Source organism: Hoplias malabaricus, chromosome 10 (assembly GCF_029633855.1).
Source record: "Hoplias malabaricus isolate fHopMal1 chromosome 10, fHopMal1.hap1, whole genome shotgun sequence".
NCBI classification, from domain to species: Eukaryota; Metazoa; Chordata; class Actinopteri; order Characiformes; family Erythrinidae; genus Hoplias; species Hoplias malabaricus.
In genome coordinates, this window is record NC_089809.1 from 34,664,343 (window position 1) to 34,682,837 (window position 18,495).

The 18,495-nt window shown below is 39.2% G+C and overlaps 1 protein-coding gene across 3 annotated transcripts; it reads right to left on the reverse strand.

The window, feature by feature from the left end:
• Window positions 1-330: 330 nt before the first annotated feature.
• wdr48a (WD repeat domain 48a) lies at window positions 331-16,610 on the reverse strand. Of its 3 annotated transcripts, none has more exons than XM_066683518.1 (19): window positions 16,498-16,610; window positions 13,466-13,606; window positions 13,184-13,259; window positions 12,900-12,982; window positions 12,086-12,215; window positions 11,464-11,552; window positions 11,230-11,331; window positions 10,849-11,073; window positions 8,685-8,759; window positions 8,159-8,261; window positions 6,913-7,010; window positions 6,689-6,796; window positions 6,482-6,578; window positions 5,923-6,015; window positions 5,730-5,835; window positions 5,530-5,617; window positions 5,280-5,356; window positions 3,276-3,465; window positions 331-1,655 (listed from the first exon to the last, which is right to left on the reverse strand). In XM_066683518.1, exons 1-19 carry the CDS (start codon window positions 16,543-16,545, stop codon window positions 1,560-1,562), a joined length of 2,025 nt encoding a protein of 674 aa, XP_066539615.1. In that variant the 5' UTR covers window positions 16,546-16,610; the 3' UTR covers window positions 331-1,559. The 3 variants fall into 3 exon arrangements, with proteins under 3 accessions (XP_066539615.1, XP_066539614.1, XP_066539617.1); XM_066683517.1 differs by having other exon boundaries at window positions 13,184-13,262; XM_066683520.1 differs by lacking the exon at window positions 16,498-16,610 and adding an exon at window positions 16,233-16,379 and having other exon boundaries at window positions 13,184-13,262.
• Window positions 16,611-18,495: the final 1,885 nt, after the last annotated feature.

The window sequence follows — 18,495 nt, forward strand, 5'->3', positions numbered from 1 at the left end:
GTATCCCTGTCTGAATATGTCCGTTTTAGTCTGTTTCAAAGTTTAAATGTTCAGCTAGACATTTTTCATGCATGTAATCTAATGTACATTCACTCTATAGAGTCTGTGTATAGGGTCTTTTTATGCTAATATTATCCTATTTCTTTTTTAAAAGCAACAGAAGGCCTCAAGATTCGGATGAAAAACAGCCTGCTTAAAATAAATATTCAATTCAGCCATTCAGTGCCTGTGTGTGCAATTGTCCAATATACACATTATGAGCTGGACCAACATGAACTAAAAAGAAATCTTCATTTTACACTGAAACAAAAGACTTCCAACCTATGCGTGTTCATTAATTTTATTTCTTATCCTGGGCTAAAACCAAATATAGAATACATTTCTATAACACTGTGCAAACCTCAGTTATGATTGACAGTCTGCAAAGCACAATTTGTTTGCATAAATTAAAAAATGAACTGAGTTTTGTCATCCAGCAATATCCCTTATGGATGATCACTTACCATTTTTTGATTCCAAAACCCTTTACAGTATTTTCTGCCCTCTTGTGGGTAAATAGGCTGTTAGCAGCGACTGCATTAAAACTGAAACCACAATCTCTACTGAGCCTTCACTGTCACTCTGTACTCTCAAGTCTGGGCCTGAATCCCTCCATCGGACCTGTTTGTGTCATATTTACCATATTTCACATGAAAAAGCACCTTTTTGAAGAGAACATAATTGCTTAAAAAAGTAAATAAAACATCCTGATTATCAAGGGAACAACTCAGGTAAAACCACCTACAAAATAATTACAAGCTATGTACAGAAATGTGGCATTAATTAATTAAAGCACAGCATTAGTGAGAGATGCATTACATTTTGGGGCATGTTCAAGTTTCACCAAAACCTTAGTGCATCTGTATACTTCCAAACAGAACAGCTGGGAGTTAGTAAAAGCAGCACTCCTTTACATTCAACAAAAATACTCAACAGTTTTTAAACCAGGTCAAGACTTCACTATTCATTTACCTTCTTTTCTCCCTACATGCTACAAGAAGGATTCACTTCTCACTAGAAACAAACATCTCTGGAATGTACAAGGAAAGGGGGGGGGGTGTGTGAAGTTAGTCACTCAGATAACAAAGATGATTTTTCCCCCCAACAAGACAAACACTATGCACAGTAAAGTCAATAAAATCTTAATTACACATTAAACAAATAACATTTTAAATAATAAACGGAAGTAAAAAATAAAAAGGAAAATAATAATCTACATTACACACCACCCATTCAGTTCATCACTTGGCCACTCACAGCAGATGCCCTTATCCCTTTATCCACAGCTCTCCTCTTTCTGGTTACCATTTCAGTGATTCAAACCTGGCTGATCCTACAAGATCTATGTTGAGGAGATTTATGGACTGTGGAGATCTGGTGGGTTCATAGGAACCTGTGGAGCGTGTGTCAAACTCCATAAAACATCACACACAGAACCACTGGGTGCATGAGTTTGAAGGTCCATGATGGTGTTAACAATGGGAAATGTGGACAGATGGGTAGGAGCAACACTCATTTCCTCACGTGGACTTCTGCCTGTAGTGAAGTGTTAGATCACCACCACTCTTCCAAATGAAATGCTTAACTGTTCTCAGGTCCATGTTAGGATCCAGAACCTTTCAAGAGAGATTCAAAAACAACATTAAAAGAAATCCATGTTGTAATAAATTGGATCACAGTTCAACTATCAACCAAATAAAAAAAACAATTTACAGGGCAGAAAGAGTAAAAACTCCCCTCCAGACATAGCAACAGTTGTCATCCACAGCCAATTCCAAGCTGTGTTTTCCTTTAATGTCTTTATTTTTCAGTTAACATCATTATCCGTCTATTATTAATTAGCCTTTCTATCAGTTTTGTTTTAGCATTTCTAGCTTGTTACATGACTGATAATTCTGGGATTCGCTAATAAACCGAACCCACTGCCATGGCTATTAAGTCGGAATAATCAGAAATCACATGGTGCGTCTTTAAGAGACACAGAGGAAGGGAGGAAGAAAAGGAAAAAACAAAAAGGACTAATTTGTAGTCCATATTCTAGCATTATCCATTAAAAAAATCTTAACATAACACATGTAGACTTCCTTGCACAGATGCTTTTCTTCAAACAGAAAATTACATTTTGATTTAATGGGGCATTATGCAATTTAATTTCCCTTTTCTTCAGTACATATAAACTGTAGCATACAGTACATGACGATTTATTGCAAAGGCATCAATCAAAAGTGTTTTCTGTGCCTGCAAAACTATTTTTCGAAAACTGTACATAAATTCCCACTTGTGCTATTGTAGTTCACCTGCTTGGATGCTGGAGGTTGCATGTCTTGAATCTTGACTAATGCACTAGTGCATTGGTTGAGATTCAAGATGTGCGCCCTCTGATGGCTAGGCAGGTACACTACAATAACAGAGGGGCACTCTGGTGAAACTCACAAATGTATCTTTAAGGGTGTGTTCAGACTTGTCAGTTTTGGTTTGAATTAAACCAACCTTGATTTCTCTGTTAGTGAGATTCATTAGGGTAAATGTGAATTCTCCTTTACAAACTTTGGTACATATCATGTATGCAACACAAACCAAACACAGGAAGTGATGTCCCAAAGATGTAACAATAATCATGCTGTGAGGGAGCAGAGAGCAACCTCCCGATGTCTTCAATAGCAGAACCTCTTTGGTTCACCTCTAAATAAACACACAACTCTGAAGAGTGCATTAAGCCCAGCTGAGGACTCTGACGACTGGCTCACAAAATGAAAGTCATATATGCCTCATATTTCACATTTGTTACTTACTTTGGTTCAGTTGTAATTGTATCAGTGTTAATTTAAACCAAACCAAGATGAAAATGTAAGTGTATCAATTTCTTGTTTAGTTTGGTCCAAGGAACCCGACCTACAAGTCTGAACACACCTTAAATGACAGTAACAAAAAAGAACATTTCACATTTTACTACTACTACTGCTACATGTAGTATTCTACAAGTCATTCAGTATTTTTTTTAAATGCAGTTAGTGCTTGCCTTGTACTACATGACCCCACTGATACAGAAATAAATGGTTAGGAGGCGAGATTGAGGTATGGTATGACTTATCTGGAAATGTCAGGCAATTAAACCATCATGCACATTACTAAAGCCTACCACTGGCCTGAGGAGGGGGAGGAAAAAAAACCCACATATCATCTCGTCTTAAACCTGATTTCAAGTGTGATTTTATGTTTTAACGATAAGCCTTTACCTGGTCCTGACAGAGCAGCTCAATCTTTTCTTCTGCCAGTACAGCCACATCATCCTCCTCCTTCGGCTCATTTGGTTTCTCTGTGGCTGAGCCACCTGTCTGAGACTCATTGTCCAGGTTAATGATCTTCTCATAAACATGTTCCATCACCTTTCTCACCTGGAGCATGTCACTTGCTGACAGACGATCCCTACAGTACAAAAAAATAAAAACGACAAAATATTTTTACTAACAGACTGGAGGTATGGCATGAGTAAAATATATTAACATCAAATTTGTTTGGCTGAGGTGCTCATCTGGATTAGATATACCAACTGTGGACAATAGGTATAGATGATACACATGAGTTTTTCTTTCTGGTCCTACTCCTTAACTTTGGGTTGCAACAGACTACAAAAATACATTAGTTTATGACTCACAATGTCTTAACACATTGCATTAGTGCTGGGCGATATGAGTGCAAAAATTGTATATTTTACCACAATAACGATTAATAAACAATTATTTAATTTTTGTATTGGGTCAAAAAGGTCTTGAATTTGTAAAACAATATTCACAAATGTCACTGACTTCATAACTGCGTTTGAGCAACTACATACACGTAAAATTAAAATTCACAAATGTATTAGAATGCACTCATTTAAAACACCAACAACAAAAATGCTAATTTAAATTCACAAATGTGGAAAAAAATATTTGTAATGTATAGAAATAATTTTTAAATGTGTAGAAAACATTTGATTTACAAATGTTGTGAATGTGGGAATCAGTACCTTCTCAAACGGCTTAAAATGTGCCAGAGCAAACATTTTTGAGGTTCCAAATGTGACAGTGGGAGTTTTTGAATGAGGTGGAAAAAACTCCACACATTCGCCTTCTCTGCTGCGTGTGCGAATCTTTTTGCAGTTGCGGATTAAGACCCTGTTTTGACGGCCAGTTGATGGACCAATAGGAAAGCTTTAGCTGGACCAATCAGATTGTGAGGTTTGTTTATCCAATCAAAACACTGATTTGCTGCTGTCAACCATAGCGCGTTTCCACCAAAAGAACTCCAGTTCTTGAACCGGTTCTGTTCCTGATTCTTGGAACCTTGGTTCTTTCCAGTGAACCGCCGCGTTTCGACACGTTTAGAGGGGAACCAGGCTCTGAACTGTTGCCGAGTTCAGAGCCGTCCTGCTGAGTTTGTGAACAATGGAGAAACATAAATAATTAAAAAATGATTTCTATACATTACAAATATTTTTCCACATTTGTGAATTTAAATTATTATTTTTATTGTTGTTGTTGTTTTCAATTTGTGCATTCTAATACATTTGCGGATTTTAGTTTTACGTGTATGTAGTTGCTCAAAAACGGTTACAAATTCCGTTACACTTGTGAGTATTGTTTTACAAACTTTTTTTTACAAATTTGACCCTTCTTTGACTCCATATTTTTGACCCTCATAGTTCAGTGACGAGGTTTGTACTGTAAATATGCTCCAGTATTTAAGCTGGGATATTTTTTCTAAATGTTGCTGGGAGCTTGTTTCTCATTTTCTGAGCACTGTTTATATTTGGGTGTGTGATTGTGCTTTGGTCACCTTAAGTGTCATCTTAATTATAGTCAAAACACAGCAGGTACAAACTACAGACACTGTTTTTGTTTGGTACGAGCTGCTCAAGTCGCTTGCTCGGTCGTGGCAGAATCACATGACTACAGCTTGGTAGGTAGGTCATGATTTTAAAGGGACAGTACATGTACACACAGTGGGACATAACAGAATAAAAAAACAGATATAATCAATATAGACCAGATTATGTCGATTAGAAGTTCTAAATGTTGATTTTGATTAATTTTCGGTTAATTGCCCAGCCCTACATTGCATTTTACTAAAATGACTGCAAAATAATCATATGTAAGAAGTATTTGTGATTGTATATAAAGTGTTAAAATCAGATTACAGCTTGGAACCCTGCATAATGTGGAATCAATATGCCCAATTCAGTATGCACAGTGACTTACTTCTTTAATGTCTTGGCACCAGATGAAGAATGAGGCTGGAGGTAGAATGGGATTTTGTTGAATTTGGGCATGTTCTTCTGTATAAAACAAACAAAGAAAAATGTCTTAATATCAAATACTAACATGTTATAATTGTTAATGTCATCTTGCAATAATTACTCTTCTGTCCTAAAAATCATGTTATTTATAGGTGACCAAATTATATTCATGTATTAACACAAAATTGGCCTGGAGGGCCCAGAGCACTCACATCCACTGTGATGTCAATCACCCACTGTGGAACAGTCTCATTGAGCAGCATAGACTCTGTCTCACCTCCAGAGTCACGACAGAGTAACCTGCACATATATCATACTAGCATATAATAATGCTAATGTTTCTGGCACGTTACACAAATCGCTCTTTGCTGAACACAAACACTTTACAATCAACAAAAAACAAGATTCCCACCTGAACAGCGTTCTTCCACCTGCTTCTCCGAAGATGACAGGAGTATGAGGTGGCACTTGAAAATAACCATTTCCCTTCTGTATCCTGCTCTCGTGCTCTCCATTCACTAAGGCAGCAAACACACATTTTGGGTTTAAATAATGTGATATCAGAATATCAGTAAATATGCCTCAGGAGAAAAAGTGTTTCTCACCATGATTTATTTCAGTTTCCTCATCCATAGGGCTGCTGTGTGTCCTGGGCCAGTATTCCAGCAGGGCTTGTAGCAGCAGACCACCAAGATTCACTACAACAGGTAAAACAAAATTAAACTGCTCTCCTAGCAAGTTGTTACGTTGCAGACAATTACAAATAGTGGCTAAGAACCTTTAAAACGGAATAAGCAACCTCAGACATATGTCTTAGCTCAACTACAGTTATTGACGATACAATACAACCAGTGACACAAGGGCTCATATTAACGTGGCATAACGTATTAAGCATAAACATTGTTGTAGAAGCGCTAACTTGCCATGAACACTGATGTTAAGTTTTACATGTCTCAAACATGTTGTGAATACTAAGACACACATCCAGTCAGACACGTGGTAGGTCAGGAGTCAGTAATACTGTGGCACACCTGCAGCACAAGAGTGTTCCTTGGCCAGGAAAACACAGAGATAAACAGGTGGATTTTGACTGATGGCATATTTACACATATCTGACTTCTCTGTACTTCTCAAAGGAATGTTCACAGATGTTAGTGCACTCACACTTTGGGTCTGATCCATCAGGGCTGGTGAATCCAGCATCCTTGGCTGAAACCCAAGCAGCAAAGCAGTCACTTTCATCAAGTGTAATGGTCAGCATCTTTAAGCAAAGGAGACATACACATAAAAACAGAAAAAAATAAAAACTACCAATAAAGACTGTTAAAATAAAATTTACATTTCCTCAAAATGCCATTCACATTAACTCACTCCTGTTTTAAGATCCACTGAGAACCAGTTCGGCACGTAAACCATCTTAAACCTTTTCTTGATTTCCTCATCGAACTCCATCTTGCCCAAATCTTCTACTTTACATGCCTATTTAAAAAAAAGTCAAAAGTACAGTTGGGTAATTAAGTCATTTGAGAACTGCTGGATATAAAGGGGACAATCAATAAATCAGTAGGATAGAAAACAGGAGAGAAAGTTGATACCTTGAGCACGTCCCAGTATGCTATGTTGTTGTTAGTGTCTTTGGTGAGTATGTGTCTCTTGTCATTCAGAATGTGGCACTGAATTATACTGGCCCCACCTAGGAAACACAAAAGCACTCAAAATGTGCCCAACAATTTTAACTCAAGCCAATGACAAGATAGCTGCCAGTAAAGTCTCAACATCTTTGAAAGTAAAATATCAATCTGGCACAGGATTAATACTAGTCTACAAAATCTTTTGTTTGCCAACACTTTTTGTGATTATTGTGGAACATTCACAGAAAGCTGCAGTATGCAAATGTTTTTAGAATGATTAATCTGATAAAATGATTTAAAACCAGTTTTAAAAATTGCAAAGGACATATATTCTACCTGGTTTTCCCCTGTTGAGGTCCATTTACTTTAACTGGCTCTTCTGTTACTGTGCCTTTAAGGCTAATTAAATATATACAGAATGCTTACTTGTGCATATACATATTCAAGACACAGTCCAGCCTGAAACATTCCCTTAAAACCTCAATGTGAATAAGTGCATCTAATAATAAGAGCAGTATAGGCTGAAAAAGAGTGAATAATGTTGGTTTGCTGAGGTTTCAAAATCAGTACATTTCACAACAGCTTGGTTTCAGTATATAGACCTTACAGACTGGAGAGTAAAGGCTATATTATGAAGTGTTTCTATTAGTGATGTAAATCGATTACACCACTGTGATTATTCATGATTAATCTCAAGTTAAAATGCTAGAATGTCCTTGTTTTTTTGGAAAGAAGATAAACCAAACATGCCGAGTGGTGTGCGCAAAAACTGATTACAGAATCCATTCTTTCTACTTTATTATAACACTTCAGAGTAGTTTGTAATGGTATTTTAATTACAATCTCTTCACTTACTGAGTAAAAGTTTCAGGAAGTGAGTTAATATAAAACAACGAAACACGAACACAAGCTTTAAATGGCAAAAATGCTGCCAGGGCCCATATCATATCAACGCACTTGAAATACAGACTTAGAATTAATGAGCTGGGCATACGGCACTCCTTAAAATAATTTCAACACCATAGACAGAACCACAGCTTGGACAGGTCTGTTACAAGTTCCCAATGGCTTTAGGAAAATGATAAATTCATTTCTTAGTGATGTATTGCTGTAGTCTGTGTATGAACTCATTAAGTGGACCTAGAGCCAGCATCAGTATTTAATCATAATGGGACAAAATACAATCTGCACCTCCTGATAAAATCCTTACCTTTAATGACTTGGTCCGGTTGTGTGCACAGTGGTGTTAGGGGAGTGCTGCAATCATTGTCATAATCACCAGATGTTCGGAAATTATGGAGGCCCTTTAGAGACTGCAGGGTAATGGAATGGAATATATTACCTGGAAGCTGTGACTAAAACATGTTCCTAAGGTCTTACAAGTACATTATGCTGAGTTTTAAGATTTTGGCATCCAAGTTTAAACTTTATAGCAGAAAAAAATTAAATTGCAACAAAAGAGAATGCCATTAAATGTCTACAAAATGAATACAACTATAGAGCAGCACATATTACTATTTGTATTTAGTACCGGATGATTAGACAACAGTGCTTATCACAGACAGTTACAGCACATTAGATAGCAGTGCCGCATTCGAATCAATAGGATTTTAAAAGTAAATCAAAGGCAAAAGTATCATTAAAGCCTAGCTAGTTAAGTCTATATGATACGTCAGGGAACAGCTGGGGCAGGTGGCTGCTCTGCACACGTCACTGTGGAAAGTAGCTGTGCTCACCCATTTGTTAACAGTGGACTTGGTGGTAGACACCCAGATGGCTGATGGTGGGTCCGCTGACCTGTCCAGCTCCATCTGTCCAAGACCAAACATACATTCAGCAATTCTACTTTCACATTTTACATTCTGTCAACTCTGGCATGGTTCTACAAAACTATCCTCTAATGTCGGCGGCACGGTGGCTTGGTGGTTAGCACGTTCGCCTCCCAGCGCTGGGATCTTGGGTTCAAGTCCCATCTGGGTGGAGTTTCCATGTTCTCCCCGTGTCTGCGTGGGTTTCCTCCGGGGGCTCCGGTTTCCTCCCACAGTCCAAAAACATGGAGGGTAGGTGAATTGGCTTCTCTAATAACTGTCCTGGTGTGTGAATGAATGTCTGTATGTGTGAGCCCAGATATGGATTGGCGCTCTGTCCTGGGTTAAACCCTAGTGCCCGATGCAGTCCTCCAGGTGGACGGTCGTTTCTGGTTGAGAGTACGCTGTGCGTGTTTGGCTGCCGCTTCTCGCCAGTGTGTGTGTGTGAATTGAGCGTTCTGCGCAGTGTAGATTGTAAAGCGTCCTTGGGTGTCTAGAAAGGCGCTATATAAGTGTAACGATAATAATAATAATAATGTGTTTTCTCAAAACAACTGGTTCCTACTGCTTTGGCTTTGCTTTTAATCAAGGTCTGTAATTTAAGATCAAGGTGCTCTCTCAGAACAATTGGATAAATGCACTGATAATCAGAAGAGTCATTTTGATGACTTATATCCACATGATAAAATCTTAAAGGAGCAATCTGTAGCATGTTTACTGTACCTAGTCATAAAATGTCCAGGGTGTGTGGTTATAGATTAAGGAAATAGTCAAAGCTAAAACACAGCTGCCTCACAGCATTGCTAAAGCAGTATATTCTCTTTGAGAAGTGCCCAGTCCAGAGCTCCGGTGATCCCGCCCTACCCAGGTCCTGCCTGTGGTCCCACACCTCTGTGTTTTACAGTCCACCGTGTGGCCAGGTCTACAAACAGTGTCTCACAGCCATGAAATGACCAAGTGAACATAGTTAATGTTGTATTTTACCGGACCCAAAAAGCCCCATTGCCTTTCTAAAAATCTCCATGACAAGAGACGGAGTAAAATGAGAGGAAATATCGGCCTTGTGTTTGAAAATTGGAGGCAGTTTACAAGCAGCAACAGAACAGAACAGAGACAGAGCTGGCTGATTTCCTCCTGAACAAGTAACAGCAAATTATTTCTGGAAAAATAAATAAGTACAGACACCTAGCTATGTAAAGATTAAAAGGAGTAAAGACCATAGGTTTTGTGTTTTATTTAAAGAAAGTGAGGCACAGCGCCGTTTGAAAGGTGTTAGGACTGTGTTTTGTGTGTTTTATAGAAAGGTGAATAACAACATTTAAAAGTGTAAATACCATTGTGTGTTTGTTTTAAAGAAACTGATGCAGACGCATATGTAAAAATTGTGTTTGAAAATCCTACGAAAATTGTGCATTAGAAGATCTGCCTCTTAAATGACATTTATGGTGGAAAGGAAAAACGATATGTAACACTAGCCTTGTCTAGTCTAAATATTTCAGGTGGATTTGGACAGAAGAGACTTGTAAATGCAGGGAACTGGCGACTGCATGTTCACTTTTTTGCGTAGGTAGATGTTTTAGTGAAATGATGAACACATTTCTGTGTATATATGTTGATTATGGCACATTCTTCTTAGCTATTATGGCCCAAGTTCCTAAACTTGTTTCTTGCTTATTCATTCAGGTTTCCTCAAACCTGGCAACCTGGGGAGGAGGAGGCAGACAGCTCTCTACACTGTTTTGAAACTGTATAATAGTTCTGATTTTAAACACTTCACGTCAGTGTTACATATTGCGCTTTTAACTTATGGAAAACAATAGTGATCTACAACATTTGTGTACATTTGAGTAATCATTTCGACACTAGTACTCGAGGGTTAATATAAAAAAATACATCACCAAAACTGATTTACTGACAATCATTTTATACAACACTACAACAATAATAATTTAACATAGCTTTACAGACCCACATGAATCATTTTTCCATCGTCACATTTAAAAAAAAAATTAATTCAATTTCAGATTTCAAAACTGTTGACATTAATTATTTTATTATTAATTAATTATTTACTGTTTAAAATCTCACTTACCTTGAGGACGGAAGCCTTCTCTTCACAAATGAGCACACGTATGTCTGGACTGCGCAGGTCCGTGCAGTAAATTTTACGGTCCCGGCCTCCTGAGTAGACGTGTGTGAAGGCTTCATTAACCTGCAGAGCCCACACGCCTTCGTCATGGACGCGGTATGTGGCTATGCACCTCTGCTGACCAAGAGACCACAGCCGGATGGTCCCATCTGAACTGCCTGACAGACACTAAACAGAAGAAAAGAGCAGGTAAAAACAATTAATGCGTAAAAGCATTGAATATAAGCAATGCCCTTGCATAGTAATGGGAAAAAACTATTTTAACATACTTTAATAATAAATCCTTATTTGAATTAAATAATAATGAAAACAATCAAGCTTCACCTGGGTACCATCTCTGTTGAGTAGCAACGATTTGACATTGTCTGTATGTCCTTTCAGCTTCATAAGCTTAGCACAGGTACGTGGGTCCCACACTCTTAAAACCTAGAACATACAACATGACAGAGAGTGGGAGAAGGGGAAGGGGGGAAAAGGTTCATGTAAAACTGACATTGGTGTTAACATATATTCTAACTAGGTTCTTTGAGCAAGAAAAGAAAAATAACAGTATCAAACCTTCTCAGTGGATCCAGATACTATTACTGTCCCCATCTGATTCATTGCCAAACTATAGATTGAATCTTTGTTCCCACTGAGAGATGATGCTGCAGCAAAAAGAGGAAGCAATAGTTAAAATGCACCAATACTGGAGTTAGGAACAGCTAATATTCATATATTCACCGATTCATAAACATACAAGAATGAGACTATACCTTCATGGGTAACATAACTTTTATTTGTAGAGAATTACAAATGCATGAGTCTAGCAGAAATGCCCAGTGTGACCTTAACTTTCTGTTCTTCCAGAGAGAATAATCAAGTATCAGGATAAACAACTGGTCAAATCTAATCATCTGTGTAATGTTGATATGATTCCATCATTCCTGTGCATCTCCAGATAAAAGCATTGATGACACAGTTCAGTTACAGTAAAGAAAAGGATATTGCTGTAATATAATTTTGACAAAAGCTGAATTGTGGTAGCTTATGGCACGACATGACGGATAGAGTTAAAAAAAAAAAAAAAAGTGGAGCTACATACAAGGTCACAAATGAACGGAGAGTTACTGTTCACCTTTAAGTGCCATTATGAAACATCAGCACTGCAGATCCAATTGTAAGATGGGCAAGTACTCACTTGTGACTGTATTATTGGAAGCTGTCAATGCTGTCAGTGTGTTCACATCCCACAAGAAGATCTGCCTATCCAGACCTGCTGAGGCCACCAGCTCCTTGTCTTTAGCATATGCTAAGGCTTTAACATAATCCTAAAAGAGGGAAAATAAATTTTAAACCAGATTGGATTCCTTTTTCCAGGGGACATCTGTAATACAAATGTTTACATGCCTCCTCTGTGATAAAACTCTCGCATCTGGATGGCAATGAAAAACTAGAGGACAAGTGCTTTTATAATTACCTGAATTATAATCCCATTGTTACATGATCCTAAGTAATGCTATACCTACAGCTGCAGTTATAATCACTCCTTTTATCAGCCTACATCGCTTTTCTCATTTTCCTTCTTCTGAACACTCTCCCAGGTACTTACACCAAGAAACAGGTTCAGTAATACTCTGCTCTGAACATATTTTCTGGGTGTAGCTAAGGAAACGAGTGCTCAGAGGCTAAATACTGTGCATAAATGGGACCAGACTCCTATTTTATCCAACGCAAGCAGAGATCTGTCTTTTAAAATGCAGAAAATTTAATCTGGAAATGGTTCAAATGAACAGAAAGCTGCTGCTTTCAGTAAAAAAAGCAATTCTGCCTGTAATTTCCTCAGAGGACACTGGACATGGTCGATTCGGATGGAAATAAAACTAACAAAGACCCTGTAAAACAGAATCACTCCAGGACCCCATGGGAATTTAATCCTGTCTGGATAGGGCTTAAAATGTATAGTACATTTATTTTCTTCCCCGTGCATGACAATTAAAAAACAGTGCAGTTACCTTGTGTGTTCGCAATGTTGACATGCAAAATCCTTTGTGGGCATTCCAGACTTTCACTGTGGTGTCTGATGAAGCAGATATCACTGTGAAAAGGGCAGAAAAACAACAGGGATTATATAGTATTCTATAGTCTGTCCCTACAATTTCTGTAAATTACAAACACAGGAAAGCCTTTTTGCTTTGAACCACACACACATACACAATTTTTAAAAAGGTCACAGAAAGGACTACTGATACAATATGAGGAATTCACAAAGCAAGTTTGCTTCTGTATTTATACTCACATGTTTTTCCATTGCAACAGAGGACAATGTCATTGACCCAATCTGTATGATGCTCCATTGATGCAATGTATGGGTCCTGCTACAAACCAACCGTGCAGACACACACACACACACACACACACACACACACTTACTGGAAATTCACTTGAAATGTAAGTACCATTTTCTAGAGAACAGCCACCGTCAGACATTTTACTTTTATATATTTGACATCAGTTGGCTATTTTATGTTAATGCACAGCTACAGTCGAGTTACAGAATGAATGATTGAGTGATTGATACCTTGTGCTGGTTGACACTCCATATCCTGATAATGGAGTCTCGACCAGCTGTGAAGAGCCGGTTAAGGGCTGGGTCGAGTTGCAGAGCATTAACTCCATTACGGTTGTACTTCTCCACTTCATCTCTAATTACATATGAGACCTGGAGCAGATTAAAAGGCACAAATCAGATTCTGATTTCTTGCATCGTTACAAACTCACTATCCAAAGGCTCCTGCACTCTAACTCTGCTCTCTACTGAAGGCTCACAGTTTGGACGCTGAATAAAGTGCTATATGAAGCACAGGGACTGGTGTGTTGTCCTAATTAATGTCTTACATGAATGAGGTTGGCTGAAACATGTAAAGTCATAAACCAAAGTTAAAACCAATTAGACAAACATTGTGACAACACTGAGTTCTTCACTTCAAATCAGGACACACATGACACCTTTTACATAGGCACTTGAGTACATTTAATTTTCTCTTCTCCTACTATACCCCCAACAGAAAAGCACTTTCACAAGTGTTTACTGCAGAACCACAGGTTAGATTCACTTCAAAATCAAACCATTTTGGTGTCAAGGTCCAATGTTTCTCAAATCATGACAAAAGCCAAACATAAATAGAAATACACAGACTCTTAATAGGTACCTGCTGAAAACATGGCCCACGCTTATGATGCAGATTCAGCAAAAACTGTATCATGCACATCACAAACCTGGAATTTATGACAGAGCTTCTCTTGGTTAGCCACCTATGTCCAAGGCCAACTCACAAAGTCACATAAGCTGGTGCAATGAACACAGAATGTGGATCCGTGAGCAAAAGAAAAAGTGGCCTCATATGGTTTGATGAATCATGCTGAAAAGGGCTGAGAGATAGTTTTTACTTGCAAAGGTACATGCAGTGACATAATGGCTATTTCTTTCCATTCATATTAATAATGAATCCATACACACTGATTATTAAAAAAATAAAATAAAATAACTGACACTGAACAAAATTATTCAAGAAATTACATTACATCAAATCCCAGTTATTAAAGCCTGGCACCTTTAATGCAGCAAATTGAAGCTGCTTTGAAAAATAAAGCAGGTGGAAACTGCCATCTCCCTGATACATCTTAAAGGTCTTCCTATGTGAAAAGTGAAGGATATGCTGGATATAAATACAATAACTTAAATAATTCAGACTAATTTAATGTAAAATGCTCCAATCAAGTCAAACTAGAACATTTATTCATTCATTATCTGTAACCACTTATGTTCAGGGTCATCGTTGAATCATTGGGCGCAAGGCGGGAATACACCCTGGAGGGGGCACCAGTACTTCACAGGGCAACACACACAGTCACTCTCACCTATGGACACTTTTGAGTCACCAATCCACCTACCAACGTGTGTTTTTGGACCGTAGGAGGAAACCGGAGCACCCGGAGGACACCCATACGAACACAGGGAAAACACACCAAACTCCTCAAAGACAGTCACCCGGAGCAAGACTTAAACACACAACCCCTGGAGCTGTGAGACACAACCTGCTGCGCCACCGTGCCACCCCAAACTAGAACACAGCCAGAAATTGAGTTCTGGTTCCTATCCTCCCCCATTAACAGAGTTTAATGCTTGGAGAGAGAAAAAAAAACTCTCTCACAGAAACCTGCTACAGGAATTGGATATCACTCACTCACGATGATTGAAAATATATATTTTATTATTGTTCTGAGATAAAACAAGTCTTATTTTAAAATCAAATTCAAGATAAAGATGTATGAGATACAAGCAGAACACTGAGACAAAACAGCACACAGGGAAAGCTTATATCTTCTGACTTCCATCTACTGTACAGTTACCAGCATTAGACACAAAAACTACACTGAAGACACATTTGCTGGGTGTTTCTGAAAAGTGACCGGTCGACCTGCATTGCAGACTTTTGGACATCTAGTTCCTATCACACTCTGAGGAACATTTCAAGCGCTAAACATTCAGCTTTAACTTTGTTTCAATGCACAACACCCAAAAGCAGAGGGGCGCACTGACTGCTCTTCTGAAGCTACTTTTTTTTTTGAGACTTTAATATACCGGTTGACTCTCCAATACACCACTACAATCATACAATATTCTACTATGAATCTAGGTTAAAGTCCATTGATCAGGAATGACTGACTGTGCATGCAGAGCTTCCACATCACTCCCCAGCAACAAACTCTTAAAACTGGCTTTTGTTGAAACCAGTAAGTGTAATCTAGTTTTTGAAAAATAATCCAACCCAAAAACTCCCACTCCCTACTTTCAACAGTACTTCTAAAACCATGCCTTTAAAACACAAACATGTAGAGCCTGGTTAGTCACTGACAGAGCCTTGGGAAGTGGTGCAAAGCATTTTGGATTTAAAAGCTATCCACATACCTCAGGTCTCATTCATATGCAAGAAAACACTTAATATTATTATAATAGAATTAGTGTTTGTTGTGGACGTTCATTTCAAGGTTTCAGCTAACTTTATCTGTTTGCTGTTGAAATACACACGCAGCACAGGTGCCTAGGGGCAGGGTAAGCCACCAACCATTTTGTTCTGTCTGACCCAGAAGGAAAGAGAGAGCCCCAGAAACCCATGTGAGTGAGCGTAAGTGGGAGAGGAGAGGAGCCGAGACCGAGCGGGTGGCGAACGGGGGCGTGGAGGAGGCACTGCTGCAGCTCAGCGCCGAAGATCACATGAGCCACAACGCACAACATCCACACACTACACACGCCACAGACTCACAGACAGGGGTCCATTATCCACCTGTACACAACAGTCCAGCCTGGTCCGCCGCGGGGAAAGGCGTTTAAACCAGTGCGGGAGCGGCGGTGTCGGTGTTAGCAGCTAACGTTAGCTCTGTTAGCATTGCCTGAGCAGCGGCTCCCAGCTCTCCTCTTCACAAACACACTCCAAGACCCAGCGCCAAAAACGCGAGAGACGGGCCCACGTCCCCCGCTTTCCCCCAGTTAAAGCACTCTCCGCCGCCACTCTGGGGTACAGAGAGACGCAGTAACTGTGGTAACGTTACCTGTACTTTCCTCCGCCCCGCTGCGTTCTGGCGGTGATGGCTCGCCATCTTACATGTTGACAGCGTGACGTCACGTCCGCGCGAGAGAAAAAGAGCGCGGGAGTCTGATCTGATTCTGATCATTGGGGTGTCCAGTCATTTACAACTGACCTTTATACCCCCTACAATCCTCTTAAAATCTGATTAGTGGGCTACAGGCTTTCACACTTTTACTGTATATCCTTACACTCCTCTTAAGTCTGATTACTGGGGTCCAGACATTAATAGTTTACCTTTATTCTCCTACAGTGCTCTAAAAATCTACTTATTGGGGTCCAGTCCTTTACAGTTTAACTTTATACCCATAAAGTCCTTTTAAAATCTCGTCAAAGGGGACAATAATTTAGTTCAGTTTACCATACACAGCCTTATTTCACCGTTATGTCTCCGTCTGATCAAGGAGTGCTATTTAATTTGGACTTTTTAACCTTAAAGTGTGGCTTGTCCTTCATAGCTAAGCATCACCCTGCTTTTAAGTTGCAGCTCACATGACATAATCCAATAACCACTTGGTCTAAAAAAGTTCAGTCTTCAGTAAAACATTTAGCTTAAAAGCCAGGTTGCCCTCATTGCTGATAAAGTCACTATGTTGGTGTCAGAAATGTTATGCAGTGCCTCGTCTCATTTGCTGGCACTGGTGTGCCAATGCTGTAGGCAGAATCCGGTGTTGGGAAGACAGGGCCGTTACTGGGGACATTCAGCTTACTGAAAAGTGGGATACCAACTTCACCAGGTTGCTGCTATGACCAGCAATGTTGCCAACTATGGCCATAGGCACAACAGAGGGCTGGGAACAGACCAATGTGCAGCTGAAATTAGTCATTAGAGGAAGAGTGGCTATAAAGGGGAGACGGTGGCTTCAGGTGAGAGTAGGGCACCAGTTGTTCAAACACAAAGTTTGTTTAGCACCCATCCAAGACACCTGCATGGTGGTGCTGGACTTCCTGGTGGCAGCGCATGTTGTTCTTGACATTACCAGTAATGCAGATGTACTTGGTACAGGAAAGTTTTCCTCTCTCTGGTGGGGTTTGGTGACACGGCTCTAGTGCTAAGTGGGGCTTTAACAGCGTGACCCCTTCAGAGTAGACTCTCTGACAGTGACAACTCAGACAGTGACCATGGCAGGGGCAGAGTAGGTGATGGCAGCAGCAATCGCTGCAGTTTAGATCTTTGCTGGGACAACACAGGGCAGCAGTGCCATCAATGAGATCACCACCTTCACCAAGAGCTTGAGCTGTGTGTGTGTGTCTGTGTGTGCTTGTCCTAATAAAATGTTTAGCTAAAAAGAGCCCTGCTTTCCTCAACGTCTTTGAAGAAAATTGCTAAAATACAGTTTACTTATTGATGACTAAAGGCTTAATCGAGGGTAAATCATTTAATTCAGCGTGATTGTTTTGTTCTTTATTCATTTCCCCATAAGTGTTCAATTGTGACAGAAAAACTCAAGCAAGGTTTAAAGGCAACTTTCACAATTTTAATTTAAAAAACACATTTTATAAAACTTGAAGATGTTTCCTCACCATTTGCTAGCTCTCCAGTTTGTTTGCATGCTTAAAACTGATATAATGTGTTTACAAAGTTTTACAAAGTTGTTTTTTAGACAGAGATACACCTCCAAACATTAACCAAGCATTAACCAAGATGAGGATATTGCTGTATCCCTTATACACTAGGTGGGTAATATTGACACATGTTTGCCAACTTTCTATGTGGGCTAATTTTATATGAATCTGCCAGGTTTGTGTTCAGTTTATGCACATATTCATTTTACATTTATTAACTTTGTTAGAAACTGGGGATGACTAATTTCATGTGTGCCTAATTGTACTTTACCAGTCTGAAAAGATACTTGACCCTCCTCAGCTCATTTCACAGGAGGCAGGTCATTTAGACTTAACTTTTGGGGCATAAAGGCTACTGTAAAACATTGGTAATTCAGGAGGGAAATGAACACTTAGG